Consider the following 27,869-nt stretch of genomic DNA (forward strand, 5'->3'; position numbering starts at 1 on the left):
CTCATGTGCAACAAATCATTTCAAGAATGGGAACTGCAGCTTCCCATGAAGTGTAGCCTAAACTTTCCGTAATCTCCTGCTCACACAGTCCCAGCTCGTTTTTCATATCTCCGAGATTCCACTCCCACGCTTTAAGTCACTTTCCCTGGGCGAGGAATAGTTAATGGCCCGTACTGTCGTGCTGTATAGCTGCATAAAATTCACGACCCATGGAGAGCGACTGAGACGGGGGATACACACCCAAAAACAAACACACGAATATATATCAACCAACCACCACAGCTGCTGTTTTAGTGAGATGGCCTTGTGTGGAGCAAAGATTCTCATTCGCCTTTTTGCATTGTCTTGATATGATAACAACATGTTCTGCCTTTGTACACATGTTGCTGTGTTAGCATTGGAATCATAAGGGAAAGACAATAATAAACACTAAAAAATAAAATAAGTACATAAAAAATAAATGTGAAATCTGCATGCCTGAATGAATGCAGAATTTGGAATTTTACCAAAATCTTGTCAACATGTATGCAAAATTCCAGTAGAACTCACAAGGCCCCTTTTGCAATATTCCAACTAAGGAAACAATCATTTTCCAAATTAAACAATAATAGAGACTGAATGCCCTCCATTGACCAAAAATACATCTATTTGGGCCTATCTGCATATTTCTGCGGTCTTTCTGAGGCACCCTGAGAAGCCATGAAAATGCTTCTTTTTCTGTGCCAGCGAGGCCCCTTGTGGGTTGAACACGGAAAATCTTTGATTAATGCAGACAATGTTCTGGATAGTAATGGATAACTTTAGGTGGGCAGTGGAGGAACTTAAAATATAATGGCTTGCAGGTCAACCTAACTTTGTATAAACCTATTTCAGATGATTTGGCAGTGATTTTAATGGCAAATAAATCAGTGTCATTTGTCACGGTAGTCAGCAGGAAATATAAAACGTAGTGTTTAGATGTTGGTGTTTTCATAGCAAACAATATAAAATGTTTGTGGCCTTAGATATACATAGAAGTCTTCTTACCCGAGCAGCTGAATTCGTGTTTCTGAACCTCGGCCACGTTAAGACCTTTGAGTTCGGGCGGTGCCGTGCACTGAGTGAACAGACCAATGGTAGGCCGCTGCCGGAGCCATTGGGCCAACCAAGCCAAGTGACAGTCACAGTTGAGATTGTTGGAGTGGAGACGGCTGTTATACAAACACAAAACAAAAAAAAGGAAGAAAATTAGCTATTTGAAGATCCCTGCCTCAATTGCCAACCCATTTGACTGTTAGTGAAGACACAAATAGCTCAAACGTGTCTGTTCTTTTCCCGAGCTCATTACACACAAACCGCTGTGGCAAAACTGAGTAAATCATACGCTACATGAATGATGGTAAAAGCAGCATTCTCGAGAAAGGAGACGAGGCTTCAAAACCCAACACTCCAAACATGGAATTCTTGGAATGCTGCGTTTGTCGAGAATAGCCATTGCTGGTGGTTGGAGCAAATCTTCGTGTGCGGACACATGCAATACTATAAAATGTAACCCAATGGAAGCGAAGAAGCCTGCGAGGCCACCACAAGGGATTTGGAGGCATGTCAGATTGTTGCAGCAGCCATGATTGTTTTCATTTGTGCATAATTCTGTATTTAGTAATCACATCATTGCACAATAGGCTCCAATGGTTATTTGCGTCTGTAAGGACCAGTGGTTGTTGTATTTAGATGGATGGGGGCATAATAGCTCTTGGCTTTTGTTGAGATCACATTGTGGTCGAACATAGTCTTGAACAAAAGATCCCATGCAATTCAGCACTGTCAAAAGAGGCAATTGATAGTGTTATTTCAAACAGCATATACAGTCAGTATCACTCACAATGTTCGCAGTTTGGGCATGTGGTTGAAGCTGGAAACTGGGATGCTGCTGATGTTGTTATTGTTCAGGGTTCTGAGGAAGCAAAAGAAGAGAATAGTTCATGAAAAGGATAACAAAAAAGTTTAGGCTTGCTTTTAAATGAAATTTCTAAACTAAGGTCACATCCTGCCATATATGTATAAAACCTCATTTGAAATACAGTACTACACAAGATATTAGAATAAGAAGTGTGAAAAGGTTTCAGTTTTGTACACAGTTGGTACATATTTAATTCCAAATACCTGCAAAATTGTCGTAAGCCTTTAAGAAGTCAGTTTTATATGGGCTCAGTAGAGTTCAGACCTTGGGAAGGCTGCTGACTTGACAGGATTTTCTCTATTTTTGCGTATTCTAATTTTCTAAGTAGTACTGGACATGGGCAAAGCCTGTATACCTCCTATATACCCCCTTTGCCGGCACGCGTCCAAATACACATGTGCCGGACTACTAATTAACCCTGTGTGTAGTCCCAATCATTCACACTCTCTGGGCATCAGCTGCAGCCAAGGAATCAGGTCATTTCAATCAGACTAGTAACCTTATTAGCCATATTTCAATCAGCCCACCACCCCTACAACTATCAACTCATGCAACCTGCCCCCCATAAAAACCTATATAAACAACCCCCATCCCCCACTTATGTAATTATAATAACCTATCACAACATCTGCAATCCATCCATGCCATGAAAGCAGCCTTTAATGTGTTTTTTTAAAGAGGGGTGGGGGGTCTCCCCATTCCTTTTGAAAAAGAAAGAATAAAGCAGTCTTTTACGATAAAAATAACAAGGCCACTGAAGCTCTTGTGGCCCAATCTCCACAGGAGATTCTTTTGTTTCAAGAGGGAGCGTGAAAACAAAAGCCTTGCTAATATGAATGTTGATGATTACACACCCCCTGTCCAAATAAAAATGGCACCAGAAAAGCACTGGGTTCAGAATGCAATTCTTGATGATGTTAGTCCCATTGTCAAGATGACAAGCTGACCTTGGAGTTGAAAGGGGGGTTAATGTGATAGAGGTAAATTCTGCTGTCAACTGTATAGAACAATGAGTTAAAGGCGGTTGGGCCCTCATGATGCAGGCCAGCCTCAAGAGGCACTTATGGGAGGTTTTGACATGAGGGCCCCTATAATTATGTGTATACTTTAGTTATGGTCATTATTAGTGGTAGGGAAACAATGCCTTCATTTAACTGAGTGCGTTAATGGAATGATATTGCACTCGAAAGAAATACTCACAGCACTTCCAAACCCCGCAAAGCTCTGAATGCACCGTCCTCGATGCAACCGATGTGGTTTTTGTCCAGTTGTCTGCAAGATGGGGAAAAAACAGACTTGTTAAAACAAAACAAAAATAAGTCCCTGTTCCCCGCTGCATGCTGCTCATCATCTAAACAGTAAATGGCACACTGATGGACTACGGGAAATCAATAGTGTTCATCTGAGATCATGTATCCCCAAGAGTGGACAGAGGAGCTGGAGGGGGTAGCTTACAGTGTGTTTATTATCAACAGTATGCATGCATCACCTTCCAGTTACAAAGAATCTAGTCCTCTAGATTACTGTTGTGTACTCCATAATAATTATACTTGATTTAAATGTTACTTACAGCCAGTTTAGACTAAATATTACCTATGCCCCCCTCAACATAAATGTGGGAGTCTATGGTTTACTGATTGTGTCGTGGTTCACTCGCCTGACTTTGGTGCGGGCAGGCGCGTGGTTAAGTCCCGCTGGTGGCGGTATGATTGTGAGTGCAAAGTGTCGTGTGTCTCTGTGTGCCCTATGACCCACTGACGACCATCTATGGCATAGTCTGCCTTTTGCCCAAAGTCAGCAGGGATAGGCTCCAGCAACCGCCGCAACACTTACGAGGATCCATAGAAGACTGAACGAAGTGCTTTGTGAAATCAAACGATTAATCAAAACGAACTCGCGGGTATACTACAGTGGCTTTTTTTTTTTTTTTTTTTTTTACCCCTGTGAATTGGATTAGTGTGCTGTTGTTGCTGTGTGGTGTAGTTAGAGAAGAGTACCCAGCATTCCAATCAAACTGATAGATGTGCATGTCCAGATACCTTCATTAAACCTTTATAGAATACAGTAGTATATGTTCCATCAAGTTAATGTCAAGAACACTTACAGGTTTTTGATGTCTGTCGCTCCTCTGAAAGCTTTTCTTGGGATGGACTGGATGAGGTTCTCGCTCAAATCACTGGAGAGAGAAGAAGGATGCCTTAGCTGAAAGTGTTTTAATATTCTATAGTGTCCACATTATTTAGTTTCATTTAATATCTGCACTTTCTCCATTCTCGCATGTTCGATTCCCTACACCCAAAGACCAAACAATGATTTGCACGACACTGAAAATTGAAAGGTTGTCACTAAAACGGATTCATTAGGGGCAATTGAAAGAACTTTAAATAACACACTATAAAAATGCCTACAGACAAAGCCAGTAAGGACAGAAGTATACATGCATCCAAAAAAGATGCTTGAACTTGACTGCAAATTTCACAATCTATAAATCTATGAGAGACAAGTACGCCAAATGAGACTCAGATGACGCCTACTTGTTTAAAGTATGTTCATTTGGCATATGATGATGCAAAGCAGACAACGTGGTTCCATGAGAGGCTACATTTTGGTTTTAACATGTAAAACTAAATAAAGTAAATGTAAGGGGTTCACCATTCTTTGCAGAAGATGCGTGATGACTGAGTTTCACGTAATTTAAAAAGTACAGAAAATAAGTGTGAGGCAACTTCAGGAGAGGAGCAGGCGTTAAACTCTTTTGAAAGAGTCAAGCTTTTGGTCGAAAAAACCTTGAGCTTCATCTGATGAAAAAATAACCTTTATAAACAAGTGACGATAAGGAATGGTTCCAAATCAAAGTGCCAAAGTTAAAGGCTATACTAATACATTATTGTTGCATTGGACACGGGAAGAACAGGGGAAACAGTGCTGTGATGATCTAACTACAACTTTATCTGATTGAATAACAAAATTCAATCCAGGCTGTAAAACACCCTTAATCCCATTACCATGCTATTATACAATTGGCTGAGGACAATTACGCTCCCACTTCTAGTGTTGTAATATTGGATTAGCAGCGATGGAAAGTAGCTTTATAAACGAAAGGCTGTTTTGCGGGCCAATAACACAATTGTCATTTTCTCGGTTCTGTCTAAGATGCCTTTCTCCCTTTGTCCTCAGTATTCATTTGCAGAGTAATCACGGTGGCCAAGATTTGGAGTCAGCAGTCTTCTGTACATTGAGTATTCCAACTAAATTTGGCTCGGCAAGACCTCTACATTTACACATTCTTAAAATGGAAGACAGAGCATTTCTGTGGGGGTGCATGCTGTATTTTACATAGTCTGTGGTTGCTACACAGCCTCTTTTTTTAAGGCTTAACTGAGTCAGTTTGGAAACGAACGATTTGACATTGCTGATTAGTTTGGAAGTCAATTTTCAGGGAAATACGAACTACCTAAAATAAGGCACAATTACAGTGCTCACCACAAAGATGGATAAGGGGCACCATGGTCAGCAGGCCAATCTAAAGTTGCATTGCTTCAAAATGTATACAGTGCATGAGTGCTCAAAACATATACATTTTACAGTTAACAGGCAATCTGGTATTGTTAGTGAAGACCAAAACATGTCCCTTCCACTTAGAGGCCACATACATGATTGCACTATATATACTTTATATATACACTCTATATGCCTTATGTGTGTGTGTCTGTGTGTGTGTGTGTGTGTGTGTGTGTATGTGCACTGTAAGTAAATGCATGCATGTAGGTATATGTATGTATGTATGTATGTATGTATGTATGTATGTATGTATGTATGTATATATATATATATATATATATATATATATATATATATATATATATATATATATATATATACTACGTAAACATCCCTAAAATGTTGGTAGTTTCTCCATCAATCTAATCTACTATCACACCAAATGTGTTTTTAATGCGTTTGTTTTGTAAGACAACCTTGATGAGTGTGCCTTACAGAATTTGACATTAAACAGAAGCAAGGCGTGGACACTGTTAGGTAAAAGAAACAGAGCAAAGGTCACAACTTGTAGATGTCACTCAACTTGCACAACTGTTCAGTCTAAATGAATTAAGGGAAAGTGTCAGATGCTCATCACTCGCTCTACGAGTTGGCGTCTAGCAGCCTTCACATGGTCTGTAGACCATTTGGCTCCAGTTTAAGCCTTCAGGCCTTGAAAGGAGTATTGGAATGATGTCGGTTTGCAAACACAAGGGAATGCTTGGAAGTATTTTCTGCACATTACAGGTGTGTGAACTGAGTGTGGCTGTGTCAAACCTGGTGTAGATTTATCTTAATGCACAACATACCCTGGGGTCAGCACTTAGTTCATTAAGGTAGCCAGGCTCTCCTCCTGTGATATTGCTCACAGTTCATTCCCATTGTAGACTTAATGATGGATTGGCACATATGGTTTTAGGTGTGCCTTTGCAGTATGAATTTAAGATCTGAGTAAAATTAGGGCTTTTGTGTACACTGGACTTTGAACAATGCTGTCGTTTGATAAGATTGTTCAATAGATACCCTGATTTAACAAGTAATGCTATCGGACATAGCTCAAGGCGCCTAGTCTGGAGATTAGACTTGTGCTGAAAAGTAATGTCTGGTTCTTGTCTGATTCACATCATTTACCTCTGATTTCTATCTTGGTAAGCTGCACAAACAGCACTCACAACACTGATTGTGTTCTACTTGGGAGAAAGTACTTAAGTTTGTTACGCATTTGCTATAAGAAACATTCATTTTGCCTATGGAAAGATAAAGACTTGGCATTACTCCAACCATTTATTATGGGCGCTTTGCAGACAAAACACAAATTTCAATGCTTAGAGCTCAGGTAATATTTCAAACAGACTGAACTATTAAACCAGAGCTAAATAAAATAAGCACAATGGGGGTCTACGGCTATGACTAACATATGACTATGAATTTATTGTAATTTTTCTGGCATCTCCTTGTTGGAACCAACACTGCAAGATTCTTTTTGGAAGTCGGATACCTATGAAATATTTAGAATGATTTAAAATTTCAGTGGACAACGAAGCACCATCGTAGTTAGCTGTGATGAGTTAACATTTATCAAGGTAGTAATGATTATTTTGAGCCAATCATCATCATCCTCAAAAAGTGGCGCTAGGTCTAGCATGCACGCATGGGAGCCAGCCAAATGACAGTTATCGTTGTAAAGAAATTAAAGTCCATGGGAGTTGGTCAAAGCCACAGTTATGAGGAAGTCACTTATCCAACGGAAAACGTGTACAATTTTTTTTTATGTAAAATCAATAAATCAAGCTCCCTTTGAGTCAAGCAAAAGGCAGGTGGAATCATAGACCGACAAAGAAATTGTTTGATACCCAGCCGTGAGAAAATGAATATCAGTGAGAGTCATTATTTGAGGTTGAGCAAGGGTAATGTGTCATTTGGGACAAGTAAAAAGACAAATGGGTCAGACTTCCCAAGTAAGAAGCGCCGGTAAGGTAGTCTGTGGCTACAAATACCACATAAACATATCAAAAAACGTTTCAAAGAAAACACTATTACACACAGGCATTTTTTCCAAGATATACAATCACATCTATCAAATCCTGAATATTTCACAATCTCTGCTTTCACGGTCGGGTGCTAGTTGAGGTTGATGTAGACATTAATCTGGGTTTTTGATGGATTGGTTTAACTGTTTGCAACAGAATGCTGCCATTTATGGATATATAAGAGCAACTTAGAACATATAGTTCAGTTATAATTTCTGCAAAAACTTAGCATTACTACATTTCTACTACTTTCATTGCACAGCTCGAAATAGGGCTAAAACTTAAATCAAACATCTTTGTTTTTAGAATAATGGTGAGTGTGAAAAAATATGTTTTTAAATAGGGTAAACGACTCCACAGGTGTCTTGTGATGTTTTAGCACTGTTCTCTTTGTGCAATCTGTATGAATGGATTTAAATGAACTCAGTGGGAAAACACGAGGACGAATCACAGAGTGAAGGGACCAGGACTACAAAAAAAAACCAAAAACTAACACCCGACATCTTCACCTAACCACACATTGAATTATTGGTGTCTTGTGAATCATAGCAAAATTCTGACAAGCCAATAAATTGAGAACATTTTTAAAACATGGTTTTACGGTAGATTCAGAGTGTTGAACCAGTGTTTTCCTACATTTTCCAACTCAATTGCATGAAACCTAACTGTGCCAACACACATTAAATTTTGTCCAAGGACTGAAAATGACAGAAAACAGGCAGAGGTATGTGCCTGATTACGGTCTCATTAACGGAGTTAATAGAGTGTTGGGGGGCCTTTAAAAGTAGTAGTAGTGTGCTGCCCATTACTGTTGGCTACCACGGTGCAGCACAAGGGTAAAGAATTACAGAAGTGTATTCACATTTTTATAGAAATAATGGATTCACACTAACAAAACAAACATATTGTCAGGATTTAGCAGGGTCCTGAATGTGAAGTAGGACCCAAACGCGGTTAAGCAAGGAAGGACAGGGAGTGGAGTGAGCTAACAAACCATTTTATAACTATGGCAGGATTATCAAAAAATAACAAAGACTTTGAAATCAAATAAGAAAATCAAACTTGACAAGGAGGACGTGGGGAAACGAGGATCACGACAAAAGGGCATAACAAGCAGATATGTAATTTAAACTCCACTTTAGTTATATATCGAGTTTCATATGGAGTTAACTAAGGCATTATTAGGCTCGGCATGGAAGTGTGTGACCTCACTATCACAGTAGCTTTGAAGAGGCAACCTCGTGGAGGGAAATGTTCACAAACATATTAAGTAATGACTTGGAAATAAGAAAAAAACCTCAATGAGAAAAATCTAAATAACAGATATTAACACTTCATTTCTATGCTTGCCATACCAGAGGTTTGAGTGAATAAAGAACCATTTATTGGGACTTAAAAAGAAAAAAAAGATGTGCAGACATTTTTTTGGCTGCGATACAAAGACCTGCAGAGGAGAATAAAGCTGCAGTGTCAAGCACATGAAAAAGAATAGGTGTTAAGTGTGTGTGTGTGTGTGTGTGTGTGTGTGTGTGTGTGTGTGTGTGTAGGGGGGAAGGAGAGGGGTGGGTATTCTAGCTGGAGGGGTTTTGGATACGTTCCAAAATACAGGTGTGTGTGTGTGCGTGTGTGGCCTGGAGAGAGTGAATAAGTGTTTCTGTGTGTGGTCAAGACAAACAATATCAGCGCCCTCCTTTGTCATTCTCTACACTCTCAACACATTTTTTTGGCATAACAAAAATTGTAAACATACTTCCTACTTGTATCTTCTTTGTGTCTCTGTGTTTACATCTAACATTAAAGCACATCCATATGTAGAGGTGCTTGTTGTGATAAGTGGAAAATTGAATTAACAATGTAAGGAAATTATTTAGACATCAACAGCAGCATTTAACTGTGCATTATTAGAATGATACTAAAATGTGAAAAAAAAGGTGAATGGCGGAAAGAACAGGCATCAGCTGTTTTATAGTAAAACATGATGGGTACATCAATAATCAGTCTTTGTATATGCAGCTGAGAATTGTTAACCATCGTTTTTCTTATATTTATTTTGTTTCTGAATCCTGTCTTCCCTTACTTTCAGGTTTAACGACTAGAATAAATTTCAAAAATTAAGCAAAATAAGAGTTGGATGGATGGAGAGTACTCGAAAGAGAGGTTAGAAGAAACAGCTCCTCGGAAGAAGAATGTAGATGTTTTAAGAACACTTTCACAGAAAATCTCTGAGGAGAAAGTTGTTCCTTCCATCTAAATATAGACATCTACAAAGAGTATAAAAAAAAACAAAAACAAAAAAGAAAACAAATACGGCAGTAGTATTGAGACCGTGTAAGTGAATAGCATATGCTTGTCTCTCTAGATCTACGTGCATTTCAACTTTTTGAAAGCTCACGTCAACAGCAGTCTTACAGAAATAGTACAAACAGCTGGGATGGATGACAGGAGTGGGGGCCGTGCGTCAATTCGCTATCGTCCTGCTTTCCTCAATATTCCAGCTTTCTCTGTTTATTCATGTGGGCTTCAGGAAATAAGTCATCATGCAGCATTATCTCATTTCCAAGGGACCCCATGGCTTGTCACAGCCCACTCATCATCTATATATCTAACTCTCTAGGAGGGATCTGGAGAAGGTTTGTGTTATTTTAATGGTAAAAACTTCAACTACGACAACTCGGTGTGTCTGTCATGCTTTTTCAATGGGATGCAAAAGGGGGTTTCATGGATGGACTACACTCTAATCATCTACAGCCCAGCGGCCAATGAGAAACACACAGTGGACCAAAACTGGAACACTCTGCAACCACCATGAGAAAACACAATGTCAGTGGAACTTATCAAGTCCACATGAGGGTTTGACATACACACACATGCACCCAGAATGCGGTTCAACTGCTGCCCACATCTCTGCTTTCACTATAAATGATTCATGATGTCCTCGTTCGTGAATTTGTGAGCTCCAAAATACCACACATGTGCGTACGTGTGGCCGGTGTGCCTTCCTGCCACCCGTGAAGCGATAGAAAGAGTTAATACAGTGAAGAAAGACAGGAGAAAATCTATCCCGCCTCGACAACTCTCGAGTAACCCTCATTTCCTCTGCCATTATGACTGCTTGTGTTTCAGAATGGGTTCGAGGCTTTCACTGGCAGTCAAGCTGAGCGATGGAGGGTGGCTGAGCAGCATCGATCATGACGTGCGCTTACAGGCGCGGTTAAGTGAAGGAAAGGAAGGGGGATTGTGAGGCTTTACACCCACCCGGACACAGCCGAGCCCAATCCATCAACGTAGACAATAGGGGAAAGAGAATACGAATAAAAGAGAGGAGGGAAGACGGAGGCAAGGCGAAACATATACCTCAGAAGGTCCATTATTTGTGCCAATATCTAATTCCTATGAAACACTTAGTAATTTGTCAATCATCATAGTGTTACATTTATGCAGCAGTTAAATTTGATCCCATCTTACAACCATTTTGCTTGTAATTGGAATACTGTCACGTGGGGCAAAACAACCTTAGCACACTCCTGGACCTGGCAACATAGACCAGATGTATTTTTCATCTTATGTTGTTAATTACAGAGAACAGACAACACCCACAACCTCATAGATATTAATGGAGCACTTTTATCAACCTGCCCAAAACACTTTACATTGGCTAACGTTCACCCATTTATGCAGACGTCTATGTACTGATGGGTTGATGCCATGCAAGGCAACCCACTGGAAAAACTTAAATGCTCACTGCTCGCTGACACTTCTGTCACTGGAGGAATACCAACTGCCCCATGGATGTATACATAATACAATTTTAGTTTTCAAAAGGGAGCCAAATAATTCTGAAAAAACTGCAAGGATAGTGTTGACCAAAAATGTTTAAAAAAAACAAAAATCGGTAGTTGTTATAGGTTTGTCTTGCAAAAATTATTTGGTCATTGGAAGTGACATGATGGAAGAATAAAAACTGTTAGTGGCGCTTATACTCCAATGTTCCCCGTGATGAATGAGACAGGTGCATTGTCACCCGTGTCGAGTCTACAACTCGACTCAACAACTCAACTCGTATATCACCTTATCAGCCACTGTACACACATAAGCACATTTTTCAAAGCATACACACTCACCTTATCTTATTGGAGCAAGACACCAATGTAAAAGGCAAGGATATAGGCCTGCGTTGACAGCCTATGTTTCAGTGTAACGACACAATGCGGGAGACAAGTGGCTTGCAGAAGACAAGATAAACTGTTCGTGATACTGCTTTATCACACAATGTCAATAAAGCTGCTGGAAACAATCCTCCTTAAACATTTCACTCAAGGCCATGTATTTCAATAGATCCATATTGATAAAAGCAAGCGGACTGTGACTACTACTCCATTCCAAATACAATGTTACTTACTGAGTAACGAAGTTAGCTACTGGTCAGCTAAACATTTGTGTTTGTGCACATTCAGAAGGCAAAGCTTCCTTTTTGCGACAAGTGTGTATATGTCAAAGGTCAGTTGAGGCATTCATGAAGCTATGAATAAATAACTTCAGGGTCTCTGAGACCATGGGAACTTTGCATGAATATTACATGAAGCAGTTGGGGAGGCAGACAGCTCTACTTCACTTGCACTGGCAACCAAACAAAGTTGAGGCTATTTAATGCAAGACCTCAACTTTTACGCTTAAAATCATAGCTTGTGATGATGAAACCATATGTTATTAAATGCATGACACTACGCAAGGTTTTCTTTGCATTTATAGTGTCTCTTTCGGGGTTGAATTGAACTTTATGTGCCTTCTAAAGGCAAATAAAACAAACTGGTCACACAATTATAAATCAAAATTCTTGCATAGTTAATGGCCCAGAATCACTGGGCCATGGATCAAAAGTAGGCTGCACAGCAATTCTTTCTCTTTTGAATGTAGTAGGAAACAGAACTTGAAAACCTCGACCTGCTGCCTTCATCGAGTTACAAACGTTTCCTGGTGGCTAGGTGCAGATGATTTTGACAAGGTGCCAAGCTTTGTGGGAGGGCATGCAGGGGTAGACAGGGACCCTCGGTCTGGTTGCTTGCCAACCGGTAAAGAAAAATTCTCTTTACAAATGAGAAAAGGATCCGGCCAAATTCCTGTGCTAGAGTGGCCGGTAATATCCCACCTATGATAGGTTATGAGTCTCACTCGGTCAGAACTAAAAACATTTTGGTGAACAGAAGTCTAAAATAAGATTCACTTCTGAATACCAGATGCGTCAACCCTGCCTCAGTCAAAATCTTCCTAATTATTATGTTTGGCGAACTTCAAATAGAGGAAAAAACTATGAGCTGACGAGTTGGTTCTTTTGTATTATGTGCCTAAACTTAGTAGGTGTACTATATACAAGAACATAAGACAGGAAACAACAAGGTTAAAAGTAGCAGTAAAGTGGACAAGATAGACAAAAGGTCAGAGCAACAGTAATTGAATTCCGCTGAAGTCATCCAGACTAAAGCTGTGCCAAAGTGAACATCTTAACAAGCCAACAACTACCAAGAAAAAGAAAGCTGTATTTGAGAGGCAATGTCAGAAGTCCTGCTTAAGGGACAACTAATTGCTGGTTGGAATCTGTCAAAACAGACTCCAAATGAGCAATGAAGTCATCAAAACTGCTTCGGCACAGAGAATCGAAGCACTGTGCATTGAAAAACAAGCTTTTGTAGAGCCATTGGGGAAGTGGGGGGTGCACCTGATCCTTAAAGAGAGACAAATGCAGGGTTCTCACTAATTAGTATTTTAACTGTCTGTCTCTGAGAATGTATCAGTTGTGTATTTTAATGTTGTTTCTTGTCATCTTCAGTTATTTTTGTTGTATCTTGTATCAAAATATACAGTAAGGACCCTTTCAAACCAATTAGAACATGAAAAATTGTTTGATAAATATTTTTTTCATTCTGTTCAATTATTTTAATTTTATTTTTCCTGAGAGGATCTGTGTTGAGGTAAGAAATGTTGTGGAAGGCAGAACTACATTTCCAGAAAGTAAAGTTGACAAATAAACGTTCAAATTATAATATATACATTTTAAAAATGTGTATACCATTATCATCAAAATAAATATATCCCATTTTTGAAAAAGCTTATGCATTACATTTTAATTAGCTTTCAGTTTAAGTTTCTGTTTTCTTAGTCTCGGGGCCAGTCATTTTGGCTTAACTTATCATTGCCCTACTTCTGTATGGTTTGTCAGGCCAGACTGAACCGATGCCAACAAGGCCCATTCTGGTTGCTAGGAAAGGGCAAATTGGAATTAATTCCAAGCCACACTGATAGTGTGTGTCTTTCTGAGGACTATTTGCATCTGATGTGGGACTATATATTTTTGGTTTCTCTTTACATTCAAACACACGTCTGATCACAATTTGAGGGTGAAAGCAAGAACCCTCTTTTTACAGAGATGTCTCTATGTCTATTTGAAAGACACATGCACCATAATGGAATCAATCACGCCAGAAATCCCACACAGTGATGGCATTGCGCCAAGAAAAAGCAAAGTTCCAGTTGCATAGGTGGCTAAATCAGGCAATCTTACAAAAGTTAAGGCAGAGTTTGGTTAGTGAAGTTGCGTTTGCAATTATGATGGTTAACGGGCTCAAGTGGTAAAGGTAATGTCAATAAACCTCTTCAGTGGTATAGAAAGCCAAATTGTGTGCGAGTGTGTGTACGTGCATTTTGGGAGGTATACATTTACTTCTGTAATGCTTGTGAGAAAGACAGAAAGGGACAGAGGGGGAAAAAAGGACAATCAAGTTGGTCCCAGCTGTGTGTAGTGGGAGGGAGTCGCCTGTAGTGTAACAATGGACATGAGGGTTTGTTCTGCATGTTTACTTAGTCCCCCACGTTGCTGTGGAATACGCTCATCTGCCCACATTAAATGTTGGCAGGGGTATGAGCCAGCAATTGCCATTCAAGACAGAGCATGGGGGTGAGTGAGAGAGAGGAACGAGAAGGAGAAAGAGAGAGATTTTAAATCTGTTACAGTGGATTACGTCGGTCCTCGCTGTGAACAATATTCAAAGGAATTATTACTGTGGCTCCAAAGAAAATTGGCCATAGTGACGCCTGTGGTTCATTCATTATAAGCGTCCCTGAAAAGAAACCCTCATTTCAATTAGAAGAAAGGCACTAATCGTATCTGATTATACTCAAGTATCTACAATAAAAACTCGAGGGTTGATCACTATCTGTGGGATTTTGGATACTGTTGGTTCAGACTTGGTACTTTTTCTCCATAGGAAATAAAAATCATATGTGCCAGGTTTCAAACAGTCACGGTATGTTTTGTTAAAAAATAATACAATACAACAAAACTGTAAAATAAGAAAAATACTCTCAGTCCTACTTAATGATAAAGTAAAATAAAGGAAAAAAATAATTTTGTAGGTGTCATTTTCCATTTTTTGTCATTCTCAACTTCTAAATTGCTACCAAAGAAAGAATGCAGTATACTGTGCTGTATTTTTTTCTAAACCAGAAAAACACACCTTTCCATTACACTTTGTATTTGATGGGGAGGTTTGTCTCTTACGATATGTAGCCAAAATTATCCAAATGGTTTCCAGTTGAAAGTGAGGACTGTTATGTGTGGTCATGACCATCTCAGAAAAAAACTACTTGAGCACGAGGTGATGATATTTTTGAAGGTAAGGTAGATATAAGTCCTGAACATCCAGCCAGCAGAAAATGACATTGCAACAGTATTGCAGTTTCATGAAGTTATATTACCAACATAAAGGCTCGTAAATATTTTGGCACATAAACGTTCCACATTACGACTGTGAGGTGTGTTCATTCCAATGGCAACTAGCCTACATTATGTGATGGAGCATCAGATGTGACTCACTGGTCTCTCAGGGTTAATGAACCTCTGCAGAGGTGTAGCCGTAGGCGTAGATTATTACCACAGGGTGGAACACCTACACATTTTCTCTCACATACAAACACACATACACTCACACAAGAGCAGTTTGGTGATAAAGCAGGTCTTTGTTTGTCCCCCAAAAAATCAGCCCATCAAAGGTGTATTTCAAAATAATATCTCAGCTTGACAGGTCGCTCTAACAATAGACATGATTCAAAGTGAAGGAAAACAACCCTTTTTCTCATAGAGCGTAGCACTATGCAAGATGAACAACATCAATCATCCATGAGCATTAACATCAGGAGAGATTACTCCCCCGGGATTAGAGTTGTCTGTGTAGAGTAATGAATGCATGCCAGTACAGTTAGCGTTCACAGTTAGCCAGATGAGCCCAATGCTTTTGGATGAATGACTAGGACAATGACAGATGAGATGTATAAACGAGAATACAGTAAGGTTTCGAGTTTTATTTTCCAAAATGAATTTCCTGATATCCCGCCACCTACATGATGTGATCCGGATGACTTTAACAGCTACACACGAATCTTTGTAGCTAGTTGGAAATCCTGTGCGCATGCATGCATATTTTTGTTTATTTGGGAGCCGTGTATCTCTTCCAGCAAGTCTGGCAAACTCTGATAGAGGAACTGCCAGAGCAAAGGGCATGAAATTAAAAGGCCTGACCCGAGGGACATAGAGAGAGAGAGAGTGGGAGTGGAGTAAAAACAAAGCATGATCATTAAAGCCGTGGGCACCGATCAACGGACTTTTGCAGCCACACATGAAAGTGAGTGAGGTGAGCCAGATGGAGGATTTCATTTGAATTTGAATTGAATTTGAGAATAGGATCATCAGGCGTGGAAGCATTGCATCCCTACAATTACGCCAGTATGGAAACTAGTGAGTCCCTGAAGGGTGCAGTATCATGCAAGATGCTTAGAGTTAATATAGAGTTTCCTGTTGTCATATTGCTGACAAGACCCTCTCCCGGCAAACATTAAAAAAAATAAAAATAAAAAAATCACATGGCCTTTGTATCTTACTATGTAATAGAGATGTTGAAGGGTCAAAACAAGAATGCCTCCAGTCAAACAAAAAGTAAAATGCAGTGGCAGAATAAATGTTGCCAGATGAGATTCTTTGTACGTATCAGCAATGTATCATGAAACACACGTATTAAAAAACAACTTTGAAACCCAGAAACCTTCAGAAAAACCACAAGTCAGGAACATGGGTGCTCAAAGAGAAAGTTTTTCTTTTCCTCATACATCATTGTCTTGCCTTGTAGCCACACACATTCATTTTTTCTTTTGGGGCAGCAGTAGATCTCACAAATGCTTAGATTAAATTATAACCGAGGCTCTATATGTGCACACACACACATTCATGGAGTCTGCATAGGTGTCTTTTACAGTTCTCAAGAGGAGATGATGGATATGCCAGACAGGCAGACAGACTCGGTGTGTGTGGGCTTGTATGTGGGAATATTTGTATGCCTACACTTAAAATGTTACATCCTGTAGCTAAAAAAAAATATTTTGTTTGCTATATTATTCCATTCTTCTTTCTACCCGTGGGGCTTAGTGTTTGCAAAAATAATATTCCACGCGGGGGGCACAGCAAAATGGATGTTTCCCTCTCAGGGATCACTATCTCACCCAAGTTTTGACCTTTCACCCTAGAGCAGAGTAGGACTGGAAAGGCCTAGACCGTGACCAATCCATTAGAGGTCTCCTGACAAGTATGAGGATGACATCTGTGAACCCTCAGAGGCCATGCGGCGAGGAAGATGACAGATAAGGGGAGGAATAATAAAATTGATGGTCTGAAGCAGATGTAACTTCACAGCCAAAATATCTCTACGTATATATGAAAAATGTGTGCCAGTGTAGTATTTTGTAAGGGATGTGTGGCTTTCTGCTTTAGATGGGAGTATCACAGAATTTGAATGGTACGACAAAGATTTTATAGTTTATGCATTTGAAAGCTTATTTACAAATAATTGTTGGATGTTTAAATAATCCAAATCTGGCAAGGACGTAAACAACACTCCTCTTAAGTTTCCCAAATATACAGCCATATTTTCAGTTAACAAGAAGTTTGACCGCCACATTTTCATAAGGTTAATTGAGGATATTACACATCACATGCCACTTCAAGTCACAAAGGGCCAATGTTCTTTATTCACACTTATGGAGGTTTGGATGGTGGTAATAGAGGGAGGTAGACAAAGCTCTAGAAAGGAGGATGGGACTTCAAGGATGAGCGAGTGAGAGTGACAACTCTGTCCGGAATGCCTTTGTCTCTGTGTGCTAATATTTGCTTTTGGATTTTGCCTTTTCCCCTTCTTCTCTTATTTATTGTTGACACAATGGAAAGAAAAGCCGACTCACCAATGGTTTATCAAGTATAAAGCAAAACCTTTGCATGTGTGTGTGTGTGTGTATGTGCCTGCGCGTATAGCCAGCAGGATCCCAAGCAGCTGGAGGTGAGCGCAAGCAGAGCAGGAATCTTATTGAATCCAACAAAGTGGCTACTGCTCTCTGATTAATCCTCCTTACGTCTACAAATCCATGCTGAACCGTAACGTGTGTGCGAGAATGCATCATGTTTGTCAGGCAGACGGAGAGAATGGATGAACGTCTTACACATGGTGCCAAGACCCCCCCTTCCTCCACTCCTGGCTCGCAAGCAGCCCAGGGGTCTGCCCGGGGGCCAGTCTCGCAGCAGGTCGGTCACGGCGGCAGCTCTTTGATCTCTTTGTGCTAGGACTCTGTGCCGCATGTCCACGCTCATTAACTTTGTCACTGACAGATCAATGCCGGCTAGCGGAAAGCTAAAAATGATGCCCTTCGGCATTGACAGGAGATTGTTTTGGCACCTTTTAAACAAGAGAGACTCTCCCCCCTACACACACACACACACCACAAAACCTTCAGTTATGCAGCCTAAAACCAGGAGGATATTGCCACACTTAACCCTAGCATCCCAACTTCCTCTTCAAAGCTCGATGGGCACAGACAACAGTCATATCGCCTCCACGTTTATGTACTTCCTGTCATTCCATGTTTAACGGTTTAAAGATTACAACTCCTTTATCTCACTGAACTCATGGCAGTTATTCTTTTCTTCTTCTTTTCTTTTTTTTTTTTTACATTTGCTGCAGTTGCCTAGAAATACAATGTTTAAAAAATCTTCTGAACAAAATGAGTCCTCACGCGGCCTCTTCATGACAACCATAAATCCCTCACTTTGTCTCATGAGCCCTCTCACACTTTCATTTTCACTCAGCTCATCTCCGCTGCGATCGCTTCATTTACTGTGGGTAAAGCAAAAGGTCAGGTTTTGTCTGCCAAGGTGGGCCTGCCGACCTCTCCTGAGAGAGATGTTGCCTTTCCCAAGGGAACCACTGATATGTTAGGACAGCCCGCAGAGCAAAGAACGGGAACCGTGAGTCAGCACACTCTATTTGGTTACAAATCTCAGGATATCTGTCGTGCCTGGGCCTGCAGGAATATTAAGAATAAATTCTCTTCCTTCCTGCCATTTCCTTCCATTGCAATAGCCCCCCTTCAAATCTGGCTTTTATCACTGTATTTACACTGTTGAGCTCACTAAAGCTCCAAGCCTCTTTCACAAGGAAAGCCTTTATATCCATGCTTGTGTGTGTGTGTGTGTGTGTGTGTGTGTGTGTGTGTGTGTGTGTGTGTGTTTGTAAAAGGGACAGAGCTTCAGCAGCCTTCACCTCAATATTTCCTATTGGTGTCAATGTGGCTGGAATGCTGTGTGAAGTCCCATTGGAACTGCCTTAGCTGGAGTTGTCCCAACTCTGTAATGAAGCTGTTCCATTGGTAAAAGTAGGTCCCTTTCCAGCAGCTGGTCAGCAAGAGACACCATATGGGTGACCCAAACCACTTCTGACTTTTTAAAGGTATTTAATAAATATGTATTAATTAGATGTCCTGCCAGCGAGACCGAGTTTCATCATCATGTGAATTTTTGATCCAACTATTCTCAATTTTACTGGCATCATATTGAGCTCTTAGTGGCCCGCCAAAGGAGTGGTTAGCATATCAGTCTCACAGTTCTGGGGTTGATAGTTAAATCCCAGGTCAATCTTCCATGTGTGGAGTTTGCATGTTCTTCCTGGGTTTGTGTGGATTTTCATCATCATAAATCAATTAACCTCAATGACTGCTTCCCCTGATTTGCAATTCCAGCAAATGCTTCAAATTGCCCGAAAGAGACTTAGGGAGTAGGAGTAACAGCGCCACCTGTTGCTTCTGAATACATATTTTACACCAGCCAGCAATTGTTTCATGTGAACTAATTTGATCGAAGGGATGTTTTTTTGAGGAAACCTAGTGTGTGAAACACATCTAATCAGCCAGAGTGTATAAATGGCCCTAGCTTTAGGAATCTCACAAATCAGACATGTGCCTGCACAGTAAGTGTCAGTATACTCCGGTATCATGTAAGATGGAGTGGAGTTTGAGTGTATTTGTGTATGAAGTTGTCAACAGCCACTTCTCAAAACTGAGAAGATCCACAGAGAGCTGTTCTCATTTCAATCATTATTTATTTATCGCACATGCAGACAGTGACAGAAATTCCTGTTTATATTCCATCACACATCAGCGATCAACCTCATTCTCTCAACCCTTTCCTCCCCCTACTCAACGTTTCCTTGAAATCGATTGGGGTGTTGTGTCACCCGGCATGACATTTCTTGCAATATTCATCTGAAGAAAAAGCGCTCATCTCACACTCAATGAATTTTCATAAACTGTGCCTGCTGCCAGTTAATGATGGGCAACAGAGTTGACAATATCCAAGCTCCGGCGAGTACTTTGATTCATACCGTTGGAATCTGACATTGATTTATGGAGAAGGGCAGTCACACTACACCCTCAGACACACAATCACACAAAGCAAGGTTACTGGACCAAAGACGGGAACAAAGAAAGGTTTACCAAGATCAGACATTGACAGCAGTAAAAGGCAGAACCATTAATAGCAACTCAACTTCTGTCAACAATTTGTGCTTAACTAGTAATTGTTTTTCCATAATCCTGTGAATATGTATATATATACCTCCCAAAGCAGATTAAAACATTCCTTGTTTAGTCAATTGAATTAAATTTTAGGTTTGAATTGTGCATTGGTTTTGTTAACTTTTTCTACATCCCAAAAATTGTCAAAAAATTTGGACTGGCTTTTTAAAAACAATAAAGGTGTTATGATGAAAACTATGGGCCAAATTATTCCAAATATAACTGATTTCAAGTGTCAATGTAATGAAATTCGGCCAAATTCAAGCCCAGCCTCCAGGAAACAGATGTAATTTAGGAAAAACTGACTTCCAAAATGAGTCATGGCTTCTTTGTGGCATGGGCATGTTGGATGCTTCTGGAATCTGCCATCAGCTATAACTCCGGTGAGGACACTACATTCCATCTGACTCATTACAAGTGTTTGAGAACACATGGGAGCAACTGAATAGCAAGATGTTATATGAATGGTACCACTTGCACATGACAACACCAAAAGACAGATAGATATTTTGAAATAACTTAAGTATTTGCAAACGCATCAGATGCACATGAGATGCCATACTAAGTAAACTTAAAGAAACACAGCACAACTCAGAAATAAAGAAAAATGAAGGGGGATCAAATATTTGTTTATCCAGTTCATTGCACTACTTCAACTGCACATACTCTTTCAAGATATACTTCAGTCTTGGCAACAACACCGCAGGTTTGAGTGTGAACCAGTATTGTTGTTACGGAGCTTTATGAAAGGCACTCCAGGACTCTTCTAGACTGAAACCATGAGACCAGCTTGATGGTTAAGGATGGGAATACAGAAGGGTTGCTTGACAAAGAGGCCGTCTCTTAGTGGGTGTTTTACAAAAGTGGGAGGGGCTCAGTACAGATGGGGGGAAAAAAAGAGGGACAGAAGCAGCAATCCAAACAAGGACAGGTGTGAGTCCCATGAACAATATTCATTCACTCATTTTACGTACCGCCTACCCTCACAATGGTTGCTTGGGGTGCTAGAGCCTATGCCAGCCAACTGGGTTACCAGGCAGGCCAGCCAATCATAGGGCACAGGGAGACTGACAACCATTCACGTACACACTTTTGCCCAGGGGCAAACTAGAGTGTTAAACCAGCCTAACAAGCATGTTTTAGGGATGTGGGCAGAAATCTGAGTACCCAGAGCAAACCCACGCAAAGTCTAGGGAAGATGCAAACTGCACACAGATCGATCCGAACCTGGGCTTCAACCCTCGATCTCAGAACTATGAGACCAACGCATGAACTCATCAGTAAAAATCTAATTTTATCACAGCTTTTCCGAACCAAAAAGTAGCCTGCTAACTAACGAGCAGATGGAAGAACAAACAGAAAACAGCATTCCATGACCTCTACCACAAAATACACACTTTTTTTTTTAGTTAAGACATGTTGATGGAGGTCTGATTACAATTCTAGTTACCGTTGTAAGAGAATACATTAATTATGGTTTCTGCCCCACCCCCAAACTGTTGAGTGACATCTCTGCTGCTTCCTGGCCCAGTCTGGCTTTGAGCAGTGGCGTGGGTGACTGAATAGGCTGATAAATGGTGAAGGAGGGGCTGGTCACACCCTACACTTTTGTACCCGCTCTGTCACGCCTGACCCTTAACCAAACACACGCACAGGCACACACAAATGCCCACAGGAACACACTTCTATGGCTAACCACGTACGTAAATGTCATCTCTCACACACCTTCACGTCACCTCTGGCAGGCCTGACCCTTTACCAAATACCCAGGCCTCCCCCTGTATCCAAGGTGACCAAATGAGGCCCCAGCGATCTCCTAGCAACCAAGAACAATGATCTCCAAGGAGACGGAATGGCTTGAGCTAAAGGGCAAGCAATTCTCTGGAGATAGAGGAAGGGACGGAGGGATGTGAGTGGAGGGGATGATGGGAATGGAGTTGGGACACATCTTTAAACCATGTCACAATAAGGGTGTCTGGTTGGGAAACCCGGATCTACTTTCTTAACCCTAAAAACAGTCATTTATTAACTTTTCTCTACTCACTCAACCAATTTGGAAAAAAATACCTCGTGTAGACACCAAAAATATTGCAAAGAGGGGAGATTAATTACCTCAAAACTTTGAAATTCAGCATATGCCCATTTCCGTGCCAGCAAAACAAGTTCCAAAAACATGAAAAATAGAGCAGAATCTTAACGGATTAGTTATTTTGATACTGATTTTGCTGAGAGTAAAACCAGCATATGCTGGATTTTTTTTTAGCAGGTAAGACTTCATGATTATTTCACAGTGTGACACCTTTACGCATCAAGTGTTAATATTAAATTCAACACTATCTTTTTATATCCACTAATACAGGTAGGAAGCAGATAATGAGATCCCCAAAGGGCAGGTAAACAATATTGTGGCAATCTAGTCTCCATAGAAACTATTAAGGCTTCACAATAACATCTTTTTGATTTAGATATTCATCACTGATCCAAATGTGGTTAGGCTAGCCTCCATTTTTGCTCTCCCAAAATTGCCTCCAATTAAAGCAGGTACAATTAAAAAACAGATGAACAAGAAAAACATCTATTTACAGTCACAACAGTAAAAGTTGCATAGTATGCGGTGGTTAGAGATCACCTAATATTTAGGTTGAAGTTAATTAATTCCACTAGTTTAAATGGAGGACGACAAAGCCGTAATGATGTGTGATTAGGCATTTTGGATTAATAGACACACCCACCCACAGATATATGCATTGCTTACTTTTGGTTGATCAGCTGGATAGAGGGGATTTTAGCTATGGCATTGATTCCAGCGACTAAAGTCAAATCAAAGGGAGTCCGCTTGTTCAAATACCCCTCCAGTCAGTTCGCCTTTGTCCCTGGGTACTACTTAGTCTCATGCTGAATTTATGAGGTGTTGACTCTCTCGTAGAGCAAGCAAAGAGCAATAGAAGAAAATGTGTATTAGTCTGTGTCTGTCATTTATTTCTGTCTTATTCTGCGGTCCAGGTTGAAGTGTCTGACCTTCTAGGGCTGTAAATATCAGGAAATATATTGGTTTAGACAGAGGAATGCTACAATTAATTGTTCCATCTTTTAACAGTGTTGTGTGTCATGCTGAGGTCGCCTTGACTTCGTGGGATTTGTCCACAAAGCGTCTTGCCAGACTGAGCTAGCTAGCTTCACTGATTTCCCACTATCAAATCTTATGCTGGGAACATCCAAACCTCTAACACCAGCACCAACAACCCCCCTCGTACCACCACCACCACCACCACCGCCTACGACCAACTTGATCCCACATGAAAGTGTCTGCAATCTCATTAACAAAACCTGGGGCTAATCAAAAACTGCAGTCCCCAGGACCCTTTTTTAAGCCTGAGGATGGAGAAATCCAGCCAGGAGAAGATGAATAAAAGAATTGAGCATCCAGGGCAACCAGGTGTTAAAGACACAGATAAGATCCAGGGAGGAAGTCATGGAAGGCTAGGACAACCATGGAATAAGGAGGGTGTGACTGGGAAGATGATAGAAGTTGGGTATTCCTTAATAACGGGGAATGGGGAGGGCTTTATAGTATTATCGTGGCAATTTTTATAGTTATACTTCCTGTCAGCCGGGTCTCCTTTAGGCTGTCTTTGAAGTGATAATGGCCCTTTTGGCTAATTCTTCTTTGCAGCTGCTTTTTCCAACTCTACAGATGACAAACCTTTCAAAGTGTCCAGAGAAGTCAATCGTTCTTATGTAGGGGCCCCACTTTACTTCTTTCTGCCAACTCAATTTGCTAAATCCACACTGTAATTAATAGCTGCATCTGCCACATATCGTCAGATCCCAGCGTCTCTCTACCACGGCATTTTATCATAGCCAGTTTACCTTGCGCTTAACTCTGAAAGGATCTATACTATTGGTGGATTTTGTTTGCTATTCCATCCTTTTGACATTTTCTTCAAAATCAACCCTAAAATAAACTACCAATCACATTGCTCTTTGTCATGTATTTAGAGTACTCTGCATACATGTATTCTTGAACATTATTCTTTGATACCTAGATCACTGATGCTGTAGTAGCATACTAAAATTTAATTCTATCAGAAATACTAAACTACTTGTAAAATAATAATAAGAAGAAGAAGAACTACATATGTAGATAAATCCCATAGGTCTTCTTAAATAAAGAAACATTTTGAAAAATTTAACAGTATGAGTGAGACAAATTTGCTTTTTTTGTATGGTCAGCCTTTTCTACAGTCAAAAGTGCACCTCTGGTATATAAAATAGAGAGATGACCTTCGTGGCTAAAGAGTTTCCTGTAATCAGTTTGCCTTTTTGGACTGCAGGATTTTAAACTGGCATTTAGTTTGTCTTTGGACTAGAGTTACAGACAGCACGAGCTGTTTTATATGAAGAACAAAAGGACTCAAGTCACAGGAATGGATGATGGACCCGTAAACAGACAGAAAAATATAGCCATAGGGAACAGGATCAAGGGATCTGTTCAAACCCCTAATTACACACACACACACACACACACACACACACACACAAATAAAATTCTCCAAATCTCTCGCAGGCAAAAAGCTGTAAAAAGCTATTCCTTAAAGTGTTTATCTCTGTGTGATGTGCTTACAAAGAAAGGTAAGAAACATAATCATTAAAAATGCCACACATTGCATCTGATTGTCTGGGGCTTCAAGTCAAATCTCTAAACGGTACACATTTTAAGGATGGAGCAGCCATTTTCCTCGGATTGCACGATATATCTAGGTGGCTATATATCCTACACTGAACGATAAATAGGTATCTTTCTGCCAGACAGCCATAATTCTGAGGGGAAAGTCCTAAGTAGTGAAGTACTGCTGCAATCCTTAACAACAGAAGATAATATTGATCACAATTCCAGATTTTTAAAAGTGGGCTCTAATGAGGTGGACAGAATGTTAAAAAAATATCAAATTAAAGCGCTCAATTAATAATTTGCACTCATTACCATACGATAGTTCCTGTGTGACATGAACAATAGCGTTTTAAATTTTGTTGGTGATTGCATTCAACCTTGGATGTCCATATGTACTCGCATAACTACGGCAACTTGGCCTCAAAAATAAGTGTTATTCCTGGCCAGTTTGTAGCATTCCACAAGGCTGGAGATACCAAGGAGAGTGTGCGTGTTTTGTCCTCTGAGTGTCAGTTCCAATCTGGACCGAGTGTTGCCAACCAGTCTAAACTGTCAGTGGTGGGAGCAGAGAGGAGGACAAGCAGGCCCTCATTGGACAGCTTCACTGAGTGAAATCCCTGTGTGTGTATACTCATGACGGATCTGGACCACACTGTGATGTCTTATTCATGCTGTATCAATTCATAATGACTGGGCTAGTCCCGTGACGATAACATGAGGAAATATATGTTCATAACCACACACTCACTACGCGTGTGTGTGCTTTTTTGGTAATTGTGTGTGTTTTTTTGTAAGCTATCATAGATGGCATAAATATGTAATATGTGCACAAACACACATACAACATTAATTCATTTGTACTTTGGTATGGATATCCAATAATCTTCAGTGTATCACTTTAATTTATCAATTAAGGCAGGTCACAGAATCATAAATAAAAACTTTTTTTTTTTTAATTCTAAACACACCAACTAATCTGTCCATTTCTTTTCCTTTCTTTTGCACACCTTGAGCGGAGGTGAATATTCAACATGGCATTGTGGTATTTAAATTACCCCCTTTTGGCTTCTGCTTTTTTCACACGGTTTAGTCTGCGTTTCTCTCCCTTCTTTGCGCGTGCACATACACTTACACATACACACACTTACACAAACACACACATGTCCGCAACTCATAAAGAAAACAGGGACAAGCGGTAAAAGCCTCTTTTACCACCTGTCAAGACAGAAGCAGGAAGAGGTTAATATATTATGTGGCATGGATCTGATTTTGCTCAGTCACTGGTCCATAAATGTTATGCTACTAAAGAAAAAAAAAACGGAAAAAAAAAACACAACTACCTTAAAAATAAACAGTTTACTCACACCGTGTCCCATTTATATACAGTATCTTAGACTATGAGCAAATGGTGGACGTAAAGGAAAGCTCGGGAAGAGGTGATTATTCTGTTGGATATTTGTAACCAATGGTAGCTCCACTCAAAGTCTCCATTCAAGAAACCAGAACCTAAATAAGGCTGTTGCAATTCATTTCAGTACAAGTAATCTATTTGGAAACTGGCATCACCGCTAAAACGACAGAGTGTAAGTACGTTCCTCTGCATTGAGAGTTTGATGCTAGACAGATGTGTGGGCGGCGATTGTAATCAAGAGGGCACACTGGTGGCCCAGAAATCAATTGAGGAAAAGGAGTTGCCATGGAGATGCCTGCAAAGTTGGGCCCCAAACAGTCTTCCAAGAGACCCGACGCGCTGAGGCAGGTCATTCATCAACAGAGACAAAGAGAAGGAAACAACGAGACAAGTTTGGAGCATTAACTTTGTGGCTGGCTCACTAGTAGGAATAACAACAGACACAGCAAATTTAGCCCTTTCATGTCATCATATATAAAAATGTCAAAAGTTGAAAGCTGGTGTTCTGTCTCCAAGCCAACTTGCAGCTAAGGAACTCATACTGAATGGAAAGTGAGGCAGGAAAATATGCAACAACAGAAAAAAAGCCACCTGTTAATGTTACATATGAACAGGTTTTGGATAATTATTGCCTAAATAACACAACAGAACAAGCTGTTGCCAGTCAGAGAGAGAAAAAAAAGTCGCAGGCCCAGCAATACTATGAAAAAAGTATGACCTATGGTATGGATTATACAGTAATCAGCCATAAGCATTCAACCCTAAACAAAAACAACATACTACTAGGGAGGAAGAAGATCTTAAGAATCATAAAGACATACTCTCTCCAGCCCTTTACCCCAATTACCTTCTTAATTCCTTTTGTACAACTAAACAACCCCTTTTTAGAACTCCTGGGGGAAAAACAAGGTGGGCCCTCACCTTCATATGTTTCAGCCTCCCCATGTAATACATCACTTCTGACAAAGTTTTCTCGTGGCAACAAACAGGAACAACCTTCACCTCCACTTCCCCCAAAACCAACCCTGACCTTAAACCAGATGCTGTGAACCCCTCAGGGCTAAAACCTCTCCACTATACACCAAATCCTCTCACTTTTCCCCTAAAGTCCCACGGTCCTCACTTCCAAATGAATGAATAACAAATGAATGAAAGGTTGCACTGGAATATAAGTCACATTTTGAAAAGAGATGCAGTCTTTATATAGATAACACATAAATATTATTGAAACTGGGACAGAACCCAAATCAACTGGACCACACATGACTTTCCTGCCAGTCAGCAGTGTACTTTCTATAGTAGACGCTGATGATGATTAGAAATGCAGGCCAAAAGTCA

General features: G+C 40.3%; 1 protein-coding gene across 7 annotated transcripts in view; it reads right to left on the bottom strand.

Annotated features, from left to right (window-relative positions):
* slit1a (slit homolog 1a (Drosophila)) overlaps positions 1-27,869 on the bottom strand; it is a 74,357-nt gene that overhangs the window by 31,502 nt on the left and 14,986 nt on the right. For all 7 annotated transcript variants that reach the window (XM_077729594.1, XM_077729592.1, XM_077729589.1 and 4 more), the window contains exons 7-10: positions 4,044-4,115; positions 3,140-3,211; positions 1,862-1,933; positions 1,027-1,190 (exon numbers count right to left, since the gene is read on the bottom strand). In XM_077729594.1, coding sequence (XP_077585720.1) covers positions 1,027-1,190; positions 1,862-1,933; positions 3,140-3,211; positions 4,044-4,115 — 380 coding nt within the window. The remainder of the gene's footprint in view (positions 1-1,026; positions 1,191-1,861; positions 1,934-3,139; positions 3,212-4,043; positions 4,116-27,869) is intronic.

The sequence above is a fragment of the Stigmatopora nigra genome, chromosome 12, assembly GCF_051989575.1.
Source record: "Stigmatopora nigra isolate UIUO_SnigA chromosome 12, RoL_Snig_1.1, whole genome shotgun sequence".
In the NCBI taxonomy this organism is placed as follows: domain Eukaryota; kingdom Metazoa; phylum Chordata; class Actinopteri; order Syngnathiformes; family Syngnathidae; genus Stigmatopora; species Stigmatopora nigra.